Below are 19,332 nucleotides of genomic sequence, written 5' to 3'. Positions count from 1 at the left end.
TGACATAGTATCAAACTAATAAACAAGGAATAGTATTGAAGGCCCTGTTTGTAAGAACTTCCAATCTATTAGGAAAGATGGGTGACACAAGAGGTAACACTGCTTGTACTGTACAAAGGTCCAGCCATCTTTTCTTGATGTTGCGTGATCCAGTCACCAGCCAGTTTCTGTATGTACATAGATTAAGTGCATTAGTGTGCAAAGTGTGTGGGATATATTGTTGTATCTGGTTCTGAGATCAGGGGTAAGAGGAGAGGAATCAAATTAGGGGAAATAGTAGGCCTGCCTAGAAACATTTAGGCACTCTTAAAACTGTGACTGTTGGGAAATAAAATAAATTCATTGTCTAAAGAACTGGCACAGCACAAGATAGGTTATGGAGGTGGCAGTGGAAGGTTTGGATTGTGGAGGGGGATACTCTTAAACCATTGGCAGAACATAGAGCATGGGTAGAGTGGTAGATGGAGACGAGGTAAGGAATATAGGGCAAGGCAGGACTTTGGAAAACTTTATGGGTAAAGAAGTTTAAATTACTGAAGTAAAGGGCAACCAGTGTATTGACTGGCATAGGGAAAAGGCATCGGTGTAGCTTCTGAAAAGAACGATTATTCAGGATAGATTGGAGAGGGGAGAGTTTGGCAAAGGGAAGACTAATTAGTAATGAGTTGCAGTAGTCAAGACAAAAAGTGATAGCATCAGAATCCAGTACTTTTATACAAGTGGATGAATGGGACATTATTGTAAGCATAACTATGTTCTGATTTACAGGAAAACTTGTCATTAAACCCAGCGATAATGCCATCATACTCCGCACAAGATACATACTGATTGAAAATGGGTCAGAGCTCCACATAGGGAGCGAGGACTGTCCATTCCAAGGGCATCTCACCATCATCCTTTATGGAAGGTAAACTAGTTAGCAGTTGTGGATTATTGCATTGCTAGATACACGAGGATCAAAATAAGTGCAGGATAGCCTCACAGTCTTCCAGAAAACTGGACAAGCAAGTAATTGTGGTTAGCATTAGGATTTCACTTTGGATGTAGAAATATAAACAGAGGCTGAGATGACCAAAGAAAAGGTTAGAAATCCAGACAGCTATAGGAAAAAACATTATTATGTGAGTCGCAAAACATAGATTGATGTGAATAAACTCATTTTCAGTATGAAAATAAGTAAGACCTAATCTTTAGTATCTTGAGATGCATGAGAATATGGTAAGGATGTTTAGAACACATAGTAATATTATTAGGAACGTTGCTCTATTCATAGCTTTTCCGCACTGTAAAAGGAACAAAATGTCATCTTTATTAGTTTATTTAATAATGTTCTAAAAGCAATGTATGTTTGGTAGCAGTGGCAGCAGTGAATACTTTACTGTGTGTTTCAGCATCTTAGATTTCCTTCAATTTCAACTTCCCCTACATCCAGTATTAAATAGTATAAAAATAAATACTAGTTAGGGCAGTAGTTTTTAACCTTTTGGCTTTATGCTACTGTGCACACAGTATTTTATTGCAATTACTAATGTGTGTACTGATATATTTGCAGTGGGTCATTGGTATGAATCTTTTTCTGTCCTTTCTTTTAGATCTGATGACGGTGAGGTTCCCCATGATTACTTTGGTCATAAATACATTGGTGTGGGTAAAGGGGGAGCTCTTGAGATACATGGAGAGAAGAAGATTTCCTGGACATTCCTGAGCAAAACCCTGCATCCTGGTGGTATGAGTGAAGGAGGCTACTTCTTCCAGAAAAGTTGGGGGCATCGTGGAATCATTGTTCATGCTGTTGACCCTAAAACAGGAGATGTGATTCATGCGGATAGGTACTTTTATATTATATTTTGTTGCTAATATTTCAAATTGTGGAACTAAAAGTAATTTTTAAAGGGAGACTGTCATCACCTTTGAATCTCATAAACTATGTTATGGGGCTCAAAGGTGGGGGAATGAAAAGTCCATGAGCTGTAATTCATCCCCACTGAGTGCCCCATTCCAGCACTCTATCCAATGCTGTTACTTGGTGCTCGGTGAGTATGAAAAGCTCCCTGTACTCATGGGCATGAACTTGTAAATACATGGACACACCTGCATAATAAATGTGTGTTTGTGTATACATATATGTCTACAGGTCTACTCCAACCAGCAGTTACAATATGTAGAGGTGTCAATGTTGTAAAGCTTTACTTTACTTAATGGTGCCAATCATCTGCTGGTGATAGGTGGATATCTCCCATGTATTTACCTTTTGCCAGCAGATAGCAGACGGCATAAGATTCAGACTGTCTTAACAGCCAGAGGAGGAGAGCCGTGAAAAAAGCTTTGGATGGAGAAGCTCACAATTCCCTCTGATGTACAACCCCTGCCAAAGTGACTGGAACTTTTATTGGTCTATTTTGAACCACTAGAGAAAGGTATTAAAAGTTGAGAGGGACTTAAGCAGGATTTATGAACAGAAAACGTGTGTAAAAAAGCTGGAGATTTTAGCACAACTTCAGCTTGTGCAAAAAATGTGCAACTTTTTGAAGTTACACCAGCCATACCTGACAGAGTGTGACTTGGTTGTAACTTGTCAGGAGGAGGTTTGGCACCCAAACCTGACAGATTTAAGTATAATTTACACTGGGAACTCGCATAAATCATACCAGAAATCTATTTCTGCTCCTAGTAGCTGTAGATTTCTCTATAGGCACACTGACAGTCCGAGATGCACCTAATGCAGTGGTGGCGAACCTATGGCACGCGTGCCAGAGGCGGCACGCAGAGCCCCCCCTACTAGCACGCGCCCCATCGGCCGCTCACCACTTGTGAATACCAGCAGGGACCGCGGCTCCCCTGCCGGCAATCACAAACGGCACTGCTAGACGCACTGATCCTGGCACACACTGACTTCAGTGTGCAGCTGGAATCCCCCTCCCCCCTGCCCGATGTCTCCTACTACTTGGTTCCGCCGGGAGGGGGGAGGCGTCCGGCAGCACACTGAAGTTTGAGTGTGTGCCAGGAGCATATTAACTCTTTCTTCCCCACTTCTGCTGCAATCAGCAATTCCCAGCAACCTGATTGGTTGTTAGGGTTGGCTGATTCACCAAACAACCAATCAGGTTGCTGGGAATTGCCTATTGAGGCAGAAGTGGGTAAGAAAAAGTTAATATGCATGCCGGGACCATCGCTGACCAGAAGAGGAGCTGAGCTTCCAGGAGGAGGAGGAAAGTATGTGGGTCTCGGGAGGGGCACTGTGGGGTGTCACTACTGCACTGGGGGGCCGCTGTGGAGTGTCACTACTGCACTGGGGGCCGCTGTGGGGTGTCACTACTGCACTGGGGGCCGCTGTGGGGTGTCACTACTGCACTGGGGGCCGCTGTGGGGTGTCACTACTGCACTAGGGGGTGTCACTACTGCACTGGGGGCCGCTGGGGGGTGTCAATACTGCACTGGGGGCCGCTGGGGGGTGTCAATACTGCACTGGGGGCCGCTGGGGGGTGTTAATACTGCACTGGGGGCCGCTGGGGGGTGTCCCTAATGCACTGGGGGCCACTGTGGGGTGGGGGTCACTATTACCGCTGGGGCCACTGTGGGGTGGGGGTCACTATTACCGCTGGGGCCGCTGTGGGGGGTGTCGCTATCACCGCTGGGGCCGCTGTGGGGTGGGGGTCACTATTACCGCTGTGGCCGCTGTGGAGTGTCCCTAATGCACTGGGGGCCGCTCTGGGGTAGGGGGGGTCACTATTATCTCTGGGGCCGCTGTGGGGTGGGGGTCACTATTACCTCTGGGGCCGCTGTGGGGTGGGGGTCACTATTACCGCTGGGGCCACTGTGGGGTGGGGGTCACTATTACCGCTGGGGCCGCTGTGGGGGGTGTCGCTATCACCGCTGGGGCCGCTGTGGGGTGGGGGTCACTATCACCGCTGGGGCCGCTGTGGGGGTCACTATTACCGCTGGGGCCGCTGTGATGTGGGGGTCACTATTATCGCTGGGGGTCACTATTACTGCTGGGTGGGGGTCACTATTATTGCTGGGGCTGCTGGGGGGGTGTCACTTTTACCGCTGTGGGGTGGGGGTCACTATTACCGCTAGGGTTGCTGTGTGGTGGGGGTCACTATTGTCGCTGTGGGGGGTCACTATTACCGCTGGGGCCGCTGTGGGGTTCGGGTCACTATTACTACTGGGGCCACTGTGATGTGGGGGTCACTATTACCGCTGGGGCTGCTGAGGGGGTGTCACTATTACCGCTGGAGTATGTTTACAGGTGGCAGAAATGGGCAGGGCTGTTTCAAAATAGACAGGGTGCAGATTTTGACTACTTTTTGGATGTGGAAATGCTGTAGAATTTTCCACAGAAATTTCCGCTGAGGACATTCTGCAGTATTTTCGCATCCAAAAAGCAGTCAAAATGTGCTTCCTGTCTATTTTGAAGCGGCCCTGTCCTTTTTAGAACGACGGGGGTAAAATCATACGTCGTGATAAGCCCCGCCCCCTGACATGTTGGCACTTTGCGATAAGTAAGTGGGTTTTAGGTTGCAGTTTGGGCACTCAGTCTCTAAAAGGTTCGCCATCACTGACCTAATGTATGAAGAGGTGTATGCTTCATAAATTAGGCACATCTAGCACCTGTGGGAATCATATTATAGGAAACATGTCAGCTGGCACATGTTGTGCAAAGTTCAGGTAGCATGATATAGAGCAGGAGGAGCTGAGTAGACTGATATATACTGTACTTTTGTTGGAAAAGATTCAGTGTAACTTGTATTTTACTCATTTATATCTCTGCTCATGCTGAGCCCAGAGGTCCAGTGGGCGGTCCTATCAGTGACTGACAGCTATTTCTGTAGGCACAGTCATATACAGATAGCTGTCAGTCACTGATAGGACCGCCCACTGGACCTCTGGGCTCAGCATGAGCAGAGATATAAATTGGTAAAATACAAGTTATACTGAATCTTTTCCCACAAAACACATATCGATCTGCTCAGCTCCTCCTGCTATGTATTATGCTTTGAAACGGCAGACTTAATAATTTTTTACCCTCTGTGTCTATGTGTTGAGTAAATGAAGGAAATACATTAGCAATAGTTCTATGAAATATTAAAATACAAAGATTGTCTAAGTATATTTTATTCTCAGATGAGAACATTGAATATGAAGAAGCGTGATGTTATATAGCTTATAGGTTATCTTATAAATCTATATTTTACCCTGGTCACTGGAAAGCATGATACTATGGAATATAAAATGTACCCATGCTGGCATCCATTTGATATAGACATAGAAATAAAAAGTTGTAAGAAATTTAAAAAGCTGTTTTTAAAGCTTCACTGAACCACACTGAGAGCTGTTGGAAAAAACCCCGAACAGTGGTGAATCTTCTCAGGAGTGGCCGGCCTGCTAAAATTACTTGAAGAGCACAGCAACAAATTATCCAGAAAGCCACAAAACATCCCAAAATAGCAGTCATATTACTGTAAACCTCTCTAATTTCACCTAGTGCCAATGTTCAGGACTCTAACATTAGAAAAAGACTAGGTAAAAAAGCTGGAAAAAACAAAAAGTATCATTAAAGCTTATCTTATATATTCTGTAGGCATATAAGTAATACCTTGAACAGTTGGATGGATGACTCTGAAGGCATTATTATACCAAGCATAAAAATTATAGCTTTTTCCAGTAAGAACATCTACCAAAAGTCTAACATGTAGGTGGTTGGTAGTGTGATGGTATGGAGATTCATTACTGTCTCAGAACCTGGACAACTTACCAATTCTACATGAATAATGAATTCTGCACATGTTAAGAGGATTATTCATGCAAGCTGATTGTCCTGCCCGCTATCAGGGTACGTAGTAGAGCTGGATGTTATCTCATCACAGTCGTAGGTGGTGTTGGAGCCAGAAATATAGCAGAAAGCTTCAGCTACCATTGATTTCAATGGGATTGAAGCCCTCCATGATGCCTCCGCCTCCAACTCCAATGACGACATCCGGGCCCCTTGCACTGACAACAGACCAGATGATCAGCTGATTGCCAGGCATCCCGAGTGGTGGGTCCCTGGCGATTATCTATTGATGACCTATCCTGTGGATAGATCATCAATAGTATTTGCATGGAAAACCCCTATAAGGACAATGATTTTTAGGAAACGCGGTATTATAAAGTGTCATATAAGTTGTAGTACTTTTTTTCTAATCCTGTAACATTTTTTTCTTATTATGTTTAGGTTTGATACATACAAATCTAAGGATGAGAGCGCCCGCCTGGCACACTATATTAAATCAGTCCCAGAGGGTACAATATTGTCAGTGGCTGTGAATGACGAAGGATCTCGACACTTGGATGATTCTGCTAAGAAAGTGATGACAAAACTAGGGAGCCGACACTTTCTGCACTTGGGTTTTCGGTAAAAATATTGTTATCAAATATCATATTTCAGTTTGGAAAAGTTTAACACAATACTGTATCTCTTGTACGGTATAATTGTGAGTTTTACAGTTTGCATTATCTCTACTCTTAGTTTAACCATTTACTATCCATACTGTACATGCTTGATGTAGGTTCTCTTTAAGTAGTAGCATGTTACTTTACATAGTACACAGACAGCTCTTCTATGTGAGAGGTACAGAAGGCCGCTCAGTTCTTAGTTACAAAGCCTCAGTATGTGACGAGACCTGGTCCTGGTGCTAAAATACAGGATGTTCTATTCATTTCAGACACCCCTGGAGTTTTATCACTGTGAAAGGCGATCCATCCAGCTCTGTGGAAGACCATGTGGAATATCAAGGTACAGAAAACTAACTGAGTGGCATGAAAAAATTCCCAAGCTTACTCATAAACCGCAATGGGTGACACTTTTCTACGTTCAACTGTATATAATATTTATTTTTGCATATGGAATTCACTGACTTTTCAGTGATTTGTTTCTGACTAAACTAGCACAGTATAGTGTTTTCTTCATTTCATAGCATGCAGTAACAAGAAAATAGTAGTGCAAGGGATTTTTTTTAGTACACTCATATGACCATATTTTTACTTGTGGGAATATAGAGTTGACAGATTTTATTAGCTGCATTATCTCAATTAGTAATTGTGGCCTATTATATTAACCCCTTAATGACCGCCAAGATGCCTTCTTATGGCAGTCACTAATGGGCTTTAAACCTGCACATACAGCTTTTTAGGGCGGTGGCTTGGCTGACTACTGACAGCCAGGCTGCTGTTGTGTCTCCCTGGAATGGAGAAACCACAGATCCTGGCAGTTTAACCCCTTACATGCCACCGTTAATAGTAACTGCAGCATGTAAGCAGATGACAGGGTGAGGACCCTTCTCCTGTCATCCATTGGTACCCCACAATGCGATCGCAAGGTACCAATGGTGGTTGAGGGCCTGTCAAAGGCCTCTGTGTTTGCCATGTAACTCAGCCTCTTAAATCCCGCAGAGTCTAAGGGCTCTTGTCCACGGGCGAATTTTCACTGCATTCCCCACAGCGATAATCCGGCTGTGAGGAACGCAGTGAACGCTTTACATAGCGTTGCTATGGAAAGAGCAGCCCCCCTGTCCATGAGCGGAGAATCATAGCGATTCTCCGCAGTGAGCCTATCTGTCAGGGAGGCTCACTGCGAAGATCTGTCTGCACGCTCCTGCTTCCGAGCGGCGGCTCCCGTGGCGGAGATCCGCCGCAGGATTTTGCAACGCCCAAGGACAGGCAGCCTAACAGACTGATGTCATAGGCTTTGTAGAATGCACTCCATAAGTGATACAATGTATTATCCCAGCAATTGAACAATCACATCTTCAAGTTCTCCTGAGAGACTAAAAAGAGTGTAAAAAAATTGACAAAATGTGATTTTATTTTTAATCCAGTTTAAAAATATATACTTTTCCCCCGTCAAAAAATAAATTTTTAAATTGATAAAATAGCTACCGTATATTCCGGCGTATAAGGCGACGGGGCGTATAAGACGACCCCCCAACTGTCACCTTATACGCCGGGAATACAGCGGAGCAAAAAAAAAAAATCATTACTCACCTCCCCCGGCGTTCTGCGGCGCTTCTGCAGGATGTCGCTCCCTCCCGGTCCTCGGCAGACCATTGCTTTCTGAATGCGGGGCTTGAAATCCCCGCCTCCAGAAAGCTAATACTGTGATTAGCTAACACACACCGTCAGCCAATCACAGCCATTCAATGACATCATTGAAAGCTGTGATTAGCTAAAACACACGTGGCTTCAGCCAATCACAGCCATTCAATGATGTCATTGAATGGCTGTGATTGGCTGACTGCGTGTGTTAGCCAATCACAGTATTAGCTTTCTGGAGGCGGGGATTTCAAGCCCAGCATTCAGAAAGCAATGCTCTGCCGGGGACCTGGAGGGAGCGACATCCTGCAGCAGCGCCGCAGAACGCCGGGGGAGGTGAGTAATGATTTTTTTTTTTGACACTCTTTTTTTGTATTACTGGCGTATAAGACGACCCCCGACTTCAGAGCAGATTTTTGGGGGTTCAAAAGTCGTCTTATATGCCGGTATATACGGTAAATGATTTTTTTAAAGCGACACATAATACATATTACTGCGTTCATAATTACCCAAACAATGAAAGTATTTTGATATTTCTCTCGCTTGGTAAATGCCATAAAAATCATTAAAAAAAATAATGCCAAAATTGCAATTTTTCTTTTGTTCACCTCCCAAACCATGCAATATAAATCAGTCTAAAAGTGCCATCTACCTCAAACTGGTAGCAATAAAAACTGCAACCCCTCCTGCAAAAAAAACAAGTTCTCACATAACTCTTTTGCTGGAAATAAAAAAAGGCTATGGGTTTTGGAGTGCGGTAAGGCAGATTCAATTGTTTTTCTTTAAAAATGTTTTTTCGGTGCTAAAGTAGTAAAAAAAATTATTTTGAATGGTGAATGCTGTGAAAACAAAATACAAACAACAATGGTGGAATCTGCCTTAAAAAAAATATGAACGTTATAAAATACACTATATGTATTCCAGAGTGGTGCCACTTAAAAATACAGCCTGTCCCACAAAAATAAATCCTCTCACAGCTATGTTAACGAGTTATGGCTCTTGAAATGCAACTGTCAATCGCTTAGTCCTTAATCTACAAAATAAGTCGGTCACTAAGTTATTAATATTGTCGTATGAGGTCTTTTCACTATGTACATTTTAACCCCTTAACGACCAGCTCATAGTGTTTTTACGTCCTCCCGAAGTGGGCTTTATTCTCTGAGGACGTAAAAACATGTGTCCTGCAGAGAATAATGCCCCTCGGGCTGTGGACGTGACAGCTCCATGCTGTCGGTGTCCGCAGGTAGCTGACAGCATGGAGCTGTCATCCCGGGCTGTTCGGAGCCCCCCCCCGGCATTGCGATCGGCGCTATGCAATGGATAGCGCCGATCGCAAAAAAGTAAATAAAAGTGCAATAAAAGTTAAAGATTCAGCTGCTCTGATGGATCGAATCCATTGGAGCAGCTGAAATTACTCACAGAGGTACGCCGCACGACTCCCCGCTGTCCCGATGCTCCGGGCGCCGTAGCCGTCCTTCTGCGCATGCGCGCCAGGCGGCATTACGTCAGCCGCATGCGCAGAAGGCCCGGCGGCGCGGGAGACTTAAAATCTCCTGGCTCCTGTAGGTAGCCGGGAGGCAGGAGATGTCAGCGGGGACTGCGGTGAGCGGCCCCCGGTACCGCGATCGCCGTTATACAATGGATAACGACGATCGCGGAAAAGTGAAAAAAAGTGTAAAAAAAGAAAAGTTTCACCTCCCCTCATGGATCGGATCCATGAGGGGAGGTGAAAATACTCACCTCAGGTCCGCTGATGTCCTCCGGCCGGTGTCGGGACCCCCCGCTGACTTGTGCGATGTGCCGATGCGGCGCGCATGCGCAGAAGCCGGCGAGCCCGGCAAATTCAAAATCTCCCTGCACCCGGCTGTCACAGTTAGCCGAGTGCAGGGAGATATGACTGGGGACTGCTGTATGCGGTTTCCAGTCATATGATCACCGTTATCCATCAGATAACGGTGATCATATAAAGTTAAAAAGTATTAAAAAAAAAAAAAAAAAGTTAAAAGTAAAAATAAGTTTAAAAAGTTAAAATTTCATCTCCCCTTATGGATCGTATCCGTAAGGAGGATGAAATTACGTACCCAAGGTCCCGGATTTGTTCCCTGGTGGGATGTTGATCCGCGGATCTTACCCCAGCTTCGGCGCATGCGCCCGTCAGCATGATGGCGGACGCATGCGCAAAAGTGAAATATTGCCCAAGAAATATAAAATCTCCCTGCTGCTGGCTACAAAAGGTAGCCAAGAGCCTGGAGATGTCACGGGGAGCCGCGGTATGCGGTTACTGGTCACGTGATCGCCGTTATCCAATGCATAATGGCGATCACGTAAAAGTTCTTTAAAAAGTGGCAGTTTCATTTCCCCTCACCGATGCGATCGGTGGGGGGAGATGAAACCTCTTCTCGGAGGCTTCCGCATTTGAATCCAGATGCGATTATCCTCCATGGACCCTTCCGGCTGCTGCGCATGTGCCCGCCGGCAAAATGCCGGACACATTCACAGGAGCCGGGAAGTCCAGGAAATTTTAAATCTCCTTGCTCCCAGCGACCAATGGTCGCTGAGTGCTTGGAGCAGTGACCGGCGGCCTCGTTGAGCGGTCCCCGGTCACGTGATAAAGTAGCGATCTAACATTAGGCCGGTCACGCGTGACCGGAGAGGAATTACAGGTTCTGCATGTGCTTGATCAGCGGTAATCCACGGATCAATCGCATGCATTGCATTACACAATTCCCCCCAATTAGCGGGTCGGAATTACGTAATCCACTCGCAGAAACAGAACACAGCATGCTATATTTTACCACGAATATCTGCGTCCTAGAGCCCTTTGTGCTCTATGATCGCGGATATACTCGCACCCCATATGCAAACACATTGCGTACGGGCTGCGGGTACCCGGGTCATCTCTAAGCGACGGCGCGGGAAATGCAAACAAAAAACCGCCTGTGTGAGTAGGCAGTTATGCGCAGTACATTACGCAACCGTACGCAGGGTCACAGCCGGGCTCACAGCTCGAATCCGCTGCGGGCCTCCGCAAGCGGATTCCGCCTACGGCTACGTGAGCCCGGCGTTATTCAGACCGCTACCTGTAATCCGTAATTTACAAGAAGCCCCGGGAGCGTTCGTCTTCCTGCAGTTCCAGGAGCAGCTTGTTGAGCGCCTTCTCTGTGAGACCGCTGCACCGCAGCAAGATTACAAAGCCTCACAGCGCCACTTTCTACACCCCATCCCCGCCGCTGAGGTTACGAAATACCCCCCAAAATACATGAGAGGAGGGGGGGGGGGGATACCCGGTTTTCTTGCCCCATGTGCCCAACCCAACCAGCCTCCGTAATTACCCCTGTCTTCGGACATAAAACGCAGTTTATATTATTACCTTTATCTAATATTTAGGGAATGCCAAAAAATGGGGATGGCGGGGTGGGGGGGGGGTGAGGGGGGGGATTATTTTTAGGAAGTCAAATTTTTTTCCGTATAAGTGGGCAATGGGGCCTGGAATTTATTCAGTTCTGCCCTGAAATCCAGCGGGCATTCCCTGCATTATGGGCCTAGCCATGTGTCCTGTAAGTAGATTAGGGCCACAATGGGTATGTTTCTGAACACGGGACAAACAGGGGTATCCATTTTGGGGTGAAAGTCTTTATTCCTATGTACACTGTACAAAAAAACAGTTTTTAAATTGACAAAATTGACAAACAAATGAAAATCGTAATTTTTTCCTTCTGCTTTGCTTAGATTCATTCAAATACTTTGGGGTCAAAATATGCAGTAACCCCCTAGATGAATTTGTTAAGGGGTCTAGTTTTTAAAATGGGGTCATTTGTGGGGGTTCTCTATAGTTTTGGACGCTCAATGGCTCTACATGTGGGCAATGGGGACTGGAATTTATTCCGTTGTACCCTGAAATCCAATGGGTGCTCCTTCCATTATAGGCCTAGCTATGTTTCCTTTAAGTAGATTAGGGCCACAATGGGTATGTTTCTGAACACGGGACAAATGGGGGTATCCATTTTGGTGTGAAAGTCTTCATTCCTATGTACACTTTCCAAAAAAAACAGTTTTTAAATTGACACAATTCCTAAAAAAATGAAAATCATAATTTTTTCCTTCTGCTTGGCTTAGATTCATTCAAAAGCTGTGAAGTCAAAAAAGTCATCATACCCCTAGATAAATTAGTTAGGGGGTCTACTTTTCAAAATAGGGTCACTTGTGGGGGTTCTCCATCGTTTTGGTCACTCAATGGCTCTACAAGTGTGCAATAGGGCCTAAATCTCCTTCAAGCAAAATTTCTGTTCCGAAAGCCACCGGTTGCTCCTTTCATTTTGGGCCCCATTGTGCATACAGACGTAAGATTAGGGCCACAATGGGTATGTTTCTGAGCACAGGACAAACAGGGGTATCCATTTTGGGGTACAAGTCTTCATTCATATATGTGCTATACAAAAAAAACTGCTTTTAAAATGACAGAATTACCAAAAAAATGAAAATCGTAATTTTTTTCCTTCGGCTTGGCTTAGATTCATTCAAAAACTGTGAAGTCAAAAAAGTCATCGTACCCCTAAATAAATTCGTTAAGGGGTCTACTTTTCAAAATGGGGTCACTTGTGGGGGTTCTCCATCGTTTTGGTCACTCAATGGCTCTACAAGTGTGCAATAGGGCCTAAATCTCCTTCAAGCAAAATTTCTGTTCCGAAAGCCACCGGTTGCTCCTTTCATTTTGGGCCCCATTGTGCATATAGACGTAATACTAGGGCCACAATGGGTATGTTTCTGAGCACAGGACAAACAGGGGTATCCATTTTGGGGTGCAAGTCTTCATTCATATATGTGCGGTACAAAAAAAACTGCTTTTGAAATGACAGAATTACCAAAAAAATGAAAATCATATTTTTTTTCCTTCGGCTTGGCTTAGATTCATTCAAAAACTGTGAAGTCAAAAAAGTCATCATACCCCTAGATAAATTCATTAAGGGGTCTACTTTTCAAAATGGGGTCACTTGTGGGCGTTCTCCATCGTTTTGGTCACTCAATGGCTCTACAAGTGGGCAATGGGGACTAAATCTCCTTCAAGCAAAATTTCTGTTCCGAAAGCCACCGGTTGCTCCTTTCATTTTGGGCCCCATTGTGCATCCAGACATATGATTAGGGCCACAATGGGTATGTTTCTGAGCACGGGAGAAACAGGAGTATCCATTTTGCAGTGCAAGTCTTCATTCATATGTGTGCTGTACAAAAAAACTGCTTTTAAAATGACAGAATTACCAAAAAAATGAAAATCGTAATTTTTTTCCTTCGGCTTGGCTTAGATTCATTCAAAAACTGTGAAGTCAAAAAAGTCATCGTACCCCTAGATAAATTCATTAAGGGGTCTACTTTTCAAAATGGGGTCACTTGTGGGCGTTCTCCATCGTTTTGGTCACTCAATGGCTCTACAAGTGGGCAATGGGGCCTAAATCTCCTTCAAGCAAAATTTCTGTTCCGAAAGCCACCGATTGCTCCTTTCATTTTGGGCCCCATTGTGCATCCAAACGTAAGATTAGGGCCACAATGGGTATGTTTCTGAACACGGGACAAACAGGGGTATCCTATCTGGGGTGGAAATCCTAATTTTCATGTGTACTATAGAAAAAAGTCCTGTCTTTAAAATAACATATTTGCAAAAATATGAAATTTTTGTTTTTCTCTTCTAAATTGCATTGACTCCTGAAAAAAAACTGTGGGGTTAAAATACTCCTGACACCCTCAGTGAATACGTTAAAGGGTGTAGTTTTTAAAATGGGGTCACTTGTGGGGGTATCTATCATTTTGACTCCTATAAGCCTTTCCAACAAAACAAAGTGTTCCTCAAAATGCTGAAAAGTAATGTTACATTTGTACGTCTCCTAAATGGTTAAAAAAAAATGAAAGTTTTTCCAATGTGCGCCCAAAATAAAGTAAACGGATGGAAATATAAATCTTAGCAAAAATTTCTATATTATGTTTGCACATATTTGAGATATTGCAGTTCGAAATGTGAAAAAATGACGATTTTTTCAAAATTTTCCCAATTTTGGCGCTTTTAATAAATAAACACAAATTCTATCGGTCTTTTTTTTCCACCTAAATGAAGTACAATATGTGGCGAAAAAACAATGTCAGAATCGCTTGGATATGCAAAACCTTTCTGGTCTCTTTCCATGCTAAAGTGACACGTGTCAGATTTGCAAAATTTGGCCTGGTCATTAAGGCGTAAACAGGCTTGGTCACTAAGGGGTTAAACTAAATGTTAAATGTCTCAAATGAAAAAAGCATATTTCAATATAAGAACAGGATTAATACCCGGTCTGACATTTACAACACTTTTGTGGCAATATCTTTTCACATTAGTTAATTTGTTGCTGCCATTAATGAGCCCCCTTTCTGCAATACCCCTATTGCCAGCAGTTTTAAAACCATGTGCCACTGCTTAATCACTATGGTAAATGCCTCCTTCTACAGTTCTCAGGACCCTAAATTATCGCTTTCTTAATTACAATTCACATGCATTTAGCCCAGTGCTTTATAGAAGGCAATAACCTGCAAAGATTTATATCTATTCTTAATATATAGTTACTGGATTTTATAGCTCTCAATAGTGAAAGTCCGACCTTTACAGTTTGCGCCACCTTTAGGGTACGTCCACACAGGACGCTAAGGGCGGATTGGGAACACAGAGTGGACCTGGAAAGAAATTATAAAGTGGTCCCATGTTATAGGTGGGCTAAAACAGACAGTAAGTGGGGGACAGCAAATAGCCAGCCAACATTGGTAGAAGAAGCCTATGTGGTGTGCATAGCTCACACAGCAAATTTAAACAAAGCACAGAACATGTTTGAACTGGAGGTATACATTATGGTACCACCTATGTTTAACCGGTTAAGCGTAAATAAATGCCATAGACAGGTTTGCCTTAAAGGGGTATTCCTAACTCTGTTTTTCATAGCCAAGTTGGGAAACTGCTGCTATAATTGACGGCCACCTGGCCAGTAACTACAAAAACAGCCAAGCACGTCAGCACAGTGCTATTTCTAAAGCTTCCATTGAAGTGAATAGGAGTTACAGAAACAGCACAGCGCAGAAGCTACACTGTTGCCATAGCTTTCAGACACTTAAATAAGAGCTATGCAAACAGCACTGCACTGAAGTGCTTGGCTGTTTCCAACATGAAAAGCCGAGATGGGAACATCTCTTTATGTCATGGGTCCTGCACCCACATTATCACCACAAAGAGCCCCATGTTGACTAGTAGCTGGACTCTCGATGTAATGGCCAGGATCAGGAAAAACTCTCATCAGTAAACTTTGATCCCTGTCATTAAACTTCTTAGATGCCGCGGTCAATAGCAACCACAGCATCCAGGTGATTAGATAAAAGGCGGAGGCTCACTCTTTCCCCATCAGCCCCCTGCAAATGCAATTATGGGATGCTGATGGATAAGTATGGCAGCCAGAGACCTAAGAAAGTTCTGCAGGCATGCCACAGCTGTATGAATATAAGGGTGAACCAGACTGATTATTTGCTTTACAGTTTTAAACTTACAGGGAATAATTATTTGCTGTACTTACTAAATTAAATCATTATAAAGGTGATGAAAGATCAAATTGGGATGTCCCTAGTGGGTCTAAATAATTAATTCAATAAATGTTAATAAATTTGATTAAAATTTACACAGTTAAAAAAAAATTGTTTTATTTTGTAAAAGTGAAAAAAGACCCATACACACAATATGTCCCACATAATTACATCAGGACTGTCACTAAACAAAACCCACTGTACCAAGACCAGCATTGCTTATATTACTACTATATATGGGCCAAATAATTACACAACACCATGATCACATACTATCTGCACATGGTGACTGCATAATACCATACTATTACTGAATATAGATAACTACAGAGTTCAGTATTACCAATAATAACTTTATATGAGGCCAAATAACACCCCCAGACCATGACCACATACAACTATCATAGTGTTACTGGAAAAAAAACACAATACAAAAACCATTACTATCCGCATACAACAACCATATAGCAGTAGATACCAGCACTACACAGGCATTGCACAGACGATATAAGTGATTACGGTACCATTATAGTTATCACAGTTGATGTCCCCTCTCATTGGAGTCATTCACTTTCTATTTTCTTCTCTATCTGGCCCAGAGTGCTATGACAACTCCTCCCGGTTGCAGTTTGTCTCTAGATTTGACCAAAACATCTGTGACTTTGGCTTGGTTTTCCAAACCTTTACATTTTCTCCCCATCTATAGTGCCCCAGATAGTAATAGTGCTACCTATGGTGCGCAACACATTAATAGTATCCCTCTTTTTGTGCTCCCTGTAGGCGCCACACAGTAAGTGCCATTTTTAGTTTCCTAAAACAGAAAAAGTGCCTCCATTCAATAATGATGCCTTTTTTATTCCCTCCACCCAGTAGTAATGCCCCTCATAAGTCTTCACTCAAAAAATAATGCCCCTCATGGTCATGGCCCTCACTCTGTAATAATGTCTCTCATAGGTCCACTCTCAGTAATAATACCCCTTATAGGCCCCCATTCAATACTAATCCCCTCATAGGACCACACTCAATATTAATGTACTTCATAGGCCCCCACTCTGTAATAATGCCCCATAGTTTCACACTATGTAATAATGCCCCTCCTAGGCCCCCGCATTACAAAAATGCTCTTTATATATAGTAAGATTTAAAAAAAAGTTATATACACTTGCTTTGCTTCTTCTGTTCCCAATCTCTGCTCTAACTTCTGGGTTAAGAGCGATCACATGATTACTAAGGCCAGTTGCGGGCCACAGCGATCACCAGTGCTGCTGGTCACGTAATCGCTGCAGCTGTCACATGATCGCTCTCCACCCGAAAGTCAGAGGCTGACCATCAGTACTGCACAGAGTAAAGAGGTTATGAGCAGGAGGAGCAACACAGATAACTATAACTTTTTTTTTACTTTACTAATTTTAGCAAATAGAATGAAAGCTGCCCCTGCACCAGCCTCAGGACCCAGCCGCCCCCAGGAATTTTTACAGTGGGTTCAATGGCCAATCTGCCCCTGCAGAATGTAATTTCTACAGCAGAAAATCTGGTGGTTGTGCCATGGATTTCACCCCTTCATTTGTAGGAGTGCAGTCCACTGCGAAAATCCGTAGCATAAATTGACATGCTGCAGATTTAAAATTCCCACCACAGGTCATTTTATGCTGCAGATTTTTTTGTGTAGTATGTAATTAAGCTTTCTTAAAATCTCAATATTGCTGGAAAACTTGCAACATTTATGCCACATGTGAACATACACATGTTGCCTGACAACATCTGCAGCACAGCTCCATTCAAGTAAACGGGACCATGTTTCAGTCCCCCGCATTATCAGTAGGCTGAGAGCGCTGCTGTGAAGGAAAAACTTTAAAATGAATGCAGTGCTCAAGCAATGCTGTGACTCCTCCTATCTCAGGATTAGTGGGAGTTCTGACAGTCAGACCCCCAGCTATCAGAAAGTGATAACACATCATTGCCATATGCCAACCCTATATCTAATAAGAGAAATACTGTCACAATGAGATAAAATGGAGACATTTTGGGGGATTATTCTGCTCATTTAAAAAAAAAAATGTATCTTTTAAAATTGTCAATAGAATAAAAGTCACTGTTTTGAAAACACTGGCAACAATGTTCTTATATCTGAAAGAAGAGATTGCAGATGCCAGCCAAGTAGATTCTAGAAAACAGGGGTAAAACTATGCATGATAGGCCTCCCAGGCGATAAAAAAGCTTAGTGAGTAAAAACTATTTACTATGATTAGTATATAATAGCATCAGGAATGATAAAATAGGTATACATTAAATGAACTGGAACAGTTCCTGGAAGTCAGGAAACATTGGGTAATTATATTGGTAACATAAATAAATAAAAACAGCAATTACTGAATGGTGGATTCTCATGTTTGTCAATTGTTTTGTATATCCCTCCCCTCTGTCACATTCAGAGTACATGCACATGGGCTTTTTTTCCGTCCATTTTTAACCCTTTCCAATCCAATTTGTATCCCGGTTATCCTAGGGGGGCTTACTTTTTCTGCCATTATACAACGGCCCTATATGCTGGCTAAAGCCAGTACATGAGGTGACACGTTGGATAGGCTCTGACAGCAGAGAGATTGGCAATATACATTAAGAGAACCCCCAACAGATGTCTTCCAACATCGGAGCTGTACAGTCTTGAATCATAATGTCTTCAGAGATCAGACAGTGGTTTGGAAGGGGTTAGGACTAGAGATGAGCGAACCTACTCGGCCACACCCCTTTTTCGCCCGAGCGCCGCAATTTTCGAGTACTTCCGTACTCGGGCGAAAAGATTCGGGGGGCGCCGTGGGTGAGTGGGGGGTTGCAGCGGGGAGTGGGGGGGGGGAGAGGGAGGCCTCCCCCCTGTTCCCCGCTGCTACCCCCCGCTCTGCCACGCCTCCCCCGCCTCCCGACACCCCCCAAATCTTTTCACCCGAGTACGGAAGTACTTGAAAATCGCGGTGCTCGATCGAGTAATTACTCGAAACAAATATATTCGCTCATCTCTAGTTAAGACCAAAAAAATTGGTCTGAAAATCGGATAGAAATAGCACCCATTCATTTGAATGGGTGTATACACACAGGCTTTTTTTTTCATTTGGACTGATAGGCCGCTTGCATACGGCCGGGTCGGATCCGGCTGCGAGAATCCTCGCAGCCGGACCCAACCCGAGCCCCTGCAGAGAGCAGCGCGGCACTCACCTGCTCCCACAGCTCGGATCTTTCATGTGTCGGCTGCTGGCGCATTCGCAGACCGGAGCCCCGCACCGAAATAAAGCATTCCGCGATTTGTTTTTTGTGCGTGCTTTCACGCAGACAAAGAGCGGCCGTCTGCATAGGATTTGGGATTGTAATGCAATCCTATGCAGGCGTGTACGGGCGGAAATTCTGCGGGAAATCCCGCCGCGGAATGTCCGCCCGTGTGCAGGGGGCCATAATCTGAGTTTAAAAATCGCAGCTAGTCCTAATCTTGTTCAGCACATCGGACAGCACACGGACAGGAGGTTTGTCTGATGCGAGTTGCACCCGAGAATTTGGGGCGGAACTTTTAAAATGCCTGTGTGCATGTCCCCTCATGGTGGAGAGGTCTCTCATGACATGATCACTAGTTTACAGTAACTACTCCTTATAGTTAATTGTCGTCTACTCTTTTATGCATAGATCTTTCTG

The 19,332-nt window shown here is 43.9% G+C and overlaps 1 protein-coding gene across 4 annotated transcripts in view; it reads left to right on the top strand.

Moving 5' to 3' along the window:
* Nucleotides 1-19,332, top strand: part of CEMIP (cell migration inducing hyaluronidase 1) — a 141,850-nt gene that overhangs the window by 61,363 nt on the left and 61,155 nt on the right. For all 4 annotated transcript variants that reach the window (XM_066592780.1, XM_066592782.1, XM_066592783.1 and 1 more), the window contains 4 exons: nt 769-907; nt 1,593-1,829; nt 6,215-6,394; nt 6,705-6,775. In XM_066592780.1, coding sequence (XP_066448877.1) covers nt 769-907; nt 1,593-1,829; nt 6,215-6,394; nt 6,705-6,775 — 627 coding nt within the window. The remainder of the gene's footprint in view (nt 1-768; nt 908-1,592; nt 1,830-6,214; nt 6,395-6,704; nt 6,776-19,332) is intronic.

Source organism: Eleutherodactylus coqui, chromosome 2 (assembly GCF_035609145.1).
Source record: "Eleutherodactylus coqui strain aEleCoq1 chromosome 2, aEleCoq1.hap1, whole genome shotgun sequence".
NCBI lineage: Eukaryota > Metazoa > Chordata > Amphibia > Anura > Eleutherodactylidae > Eleutherodactylus > Eleutherodactylus coqui.
Note: the sequence above shows the minus strand (reverse complement) of the source record. Positions and strands in the feature narration are given on the sequence as shown.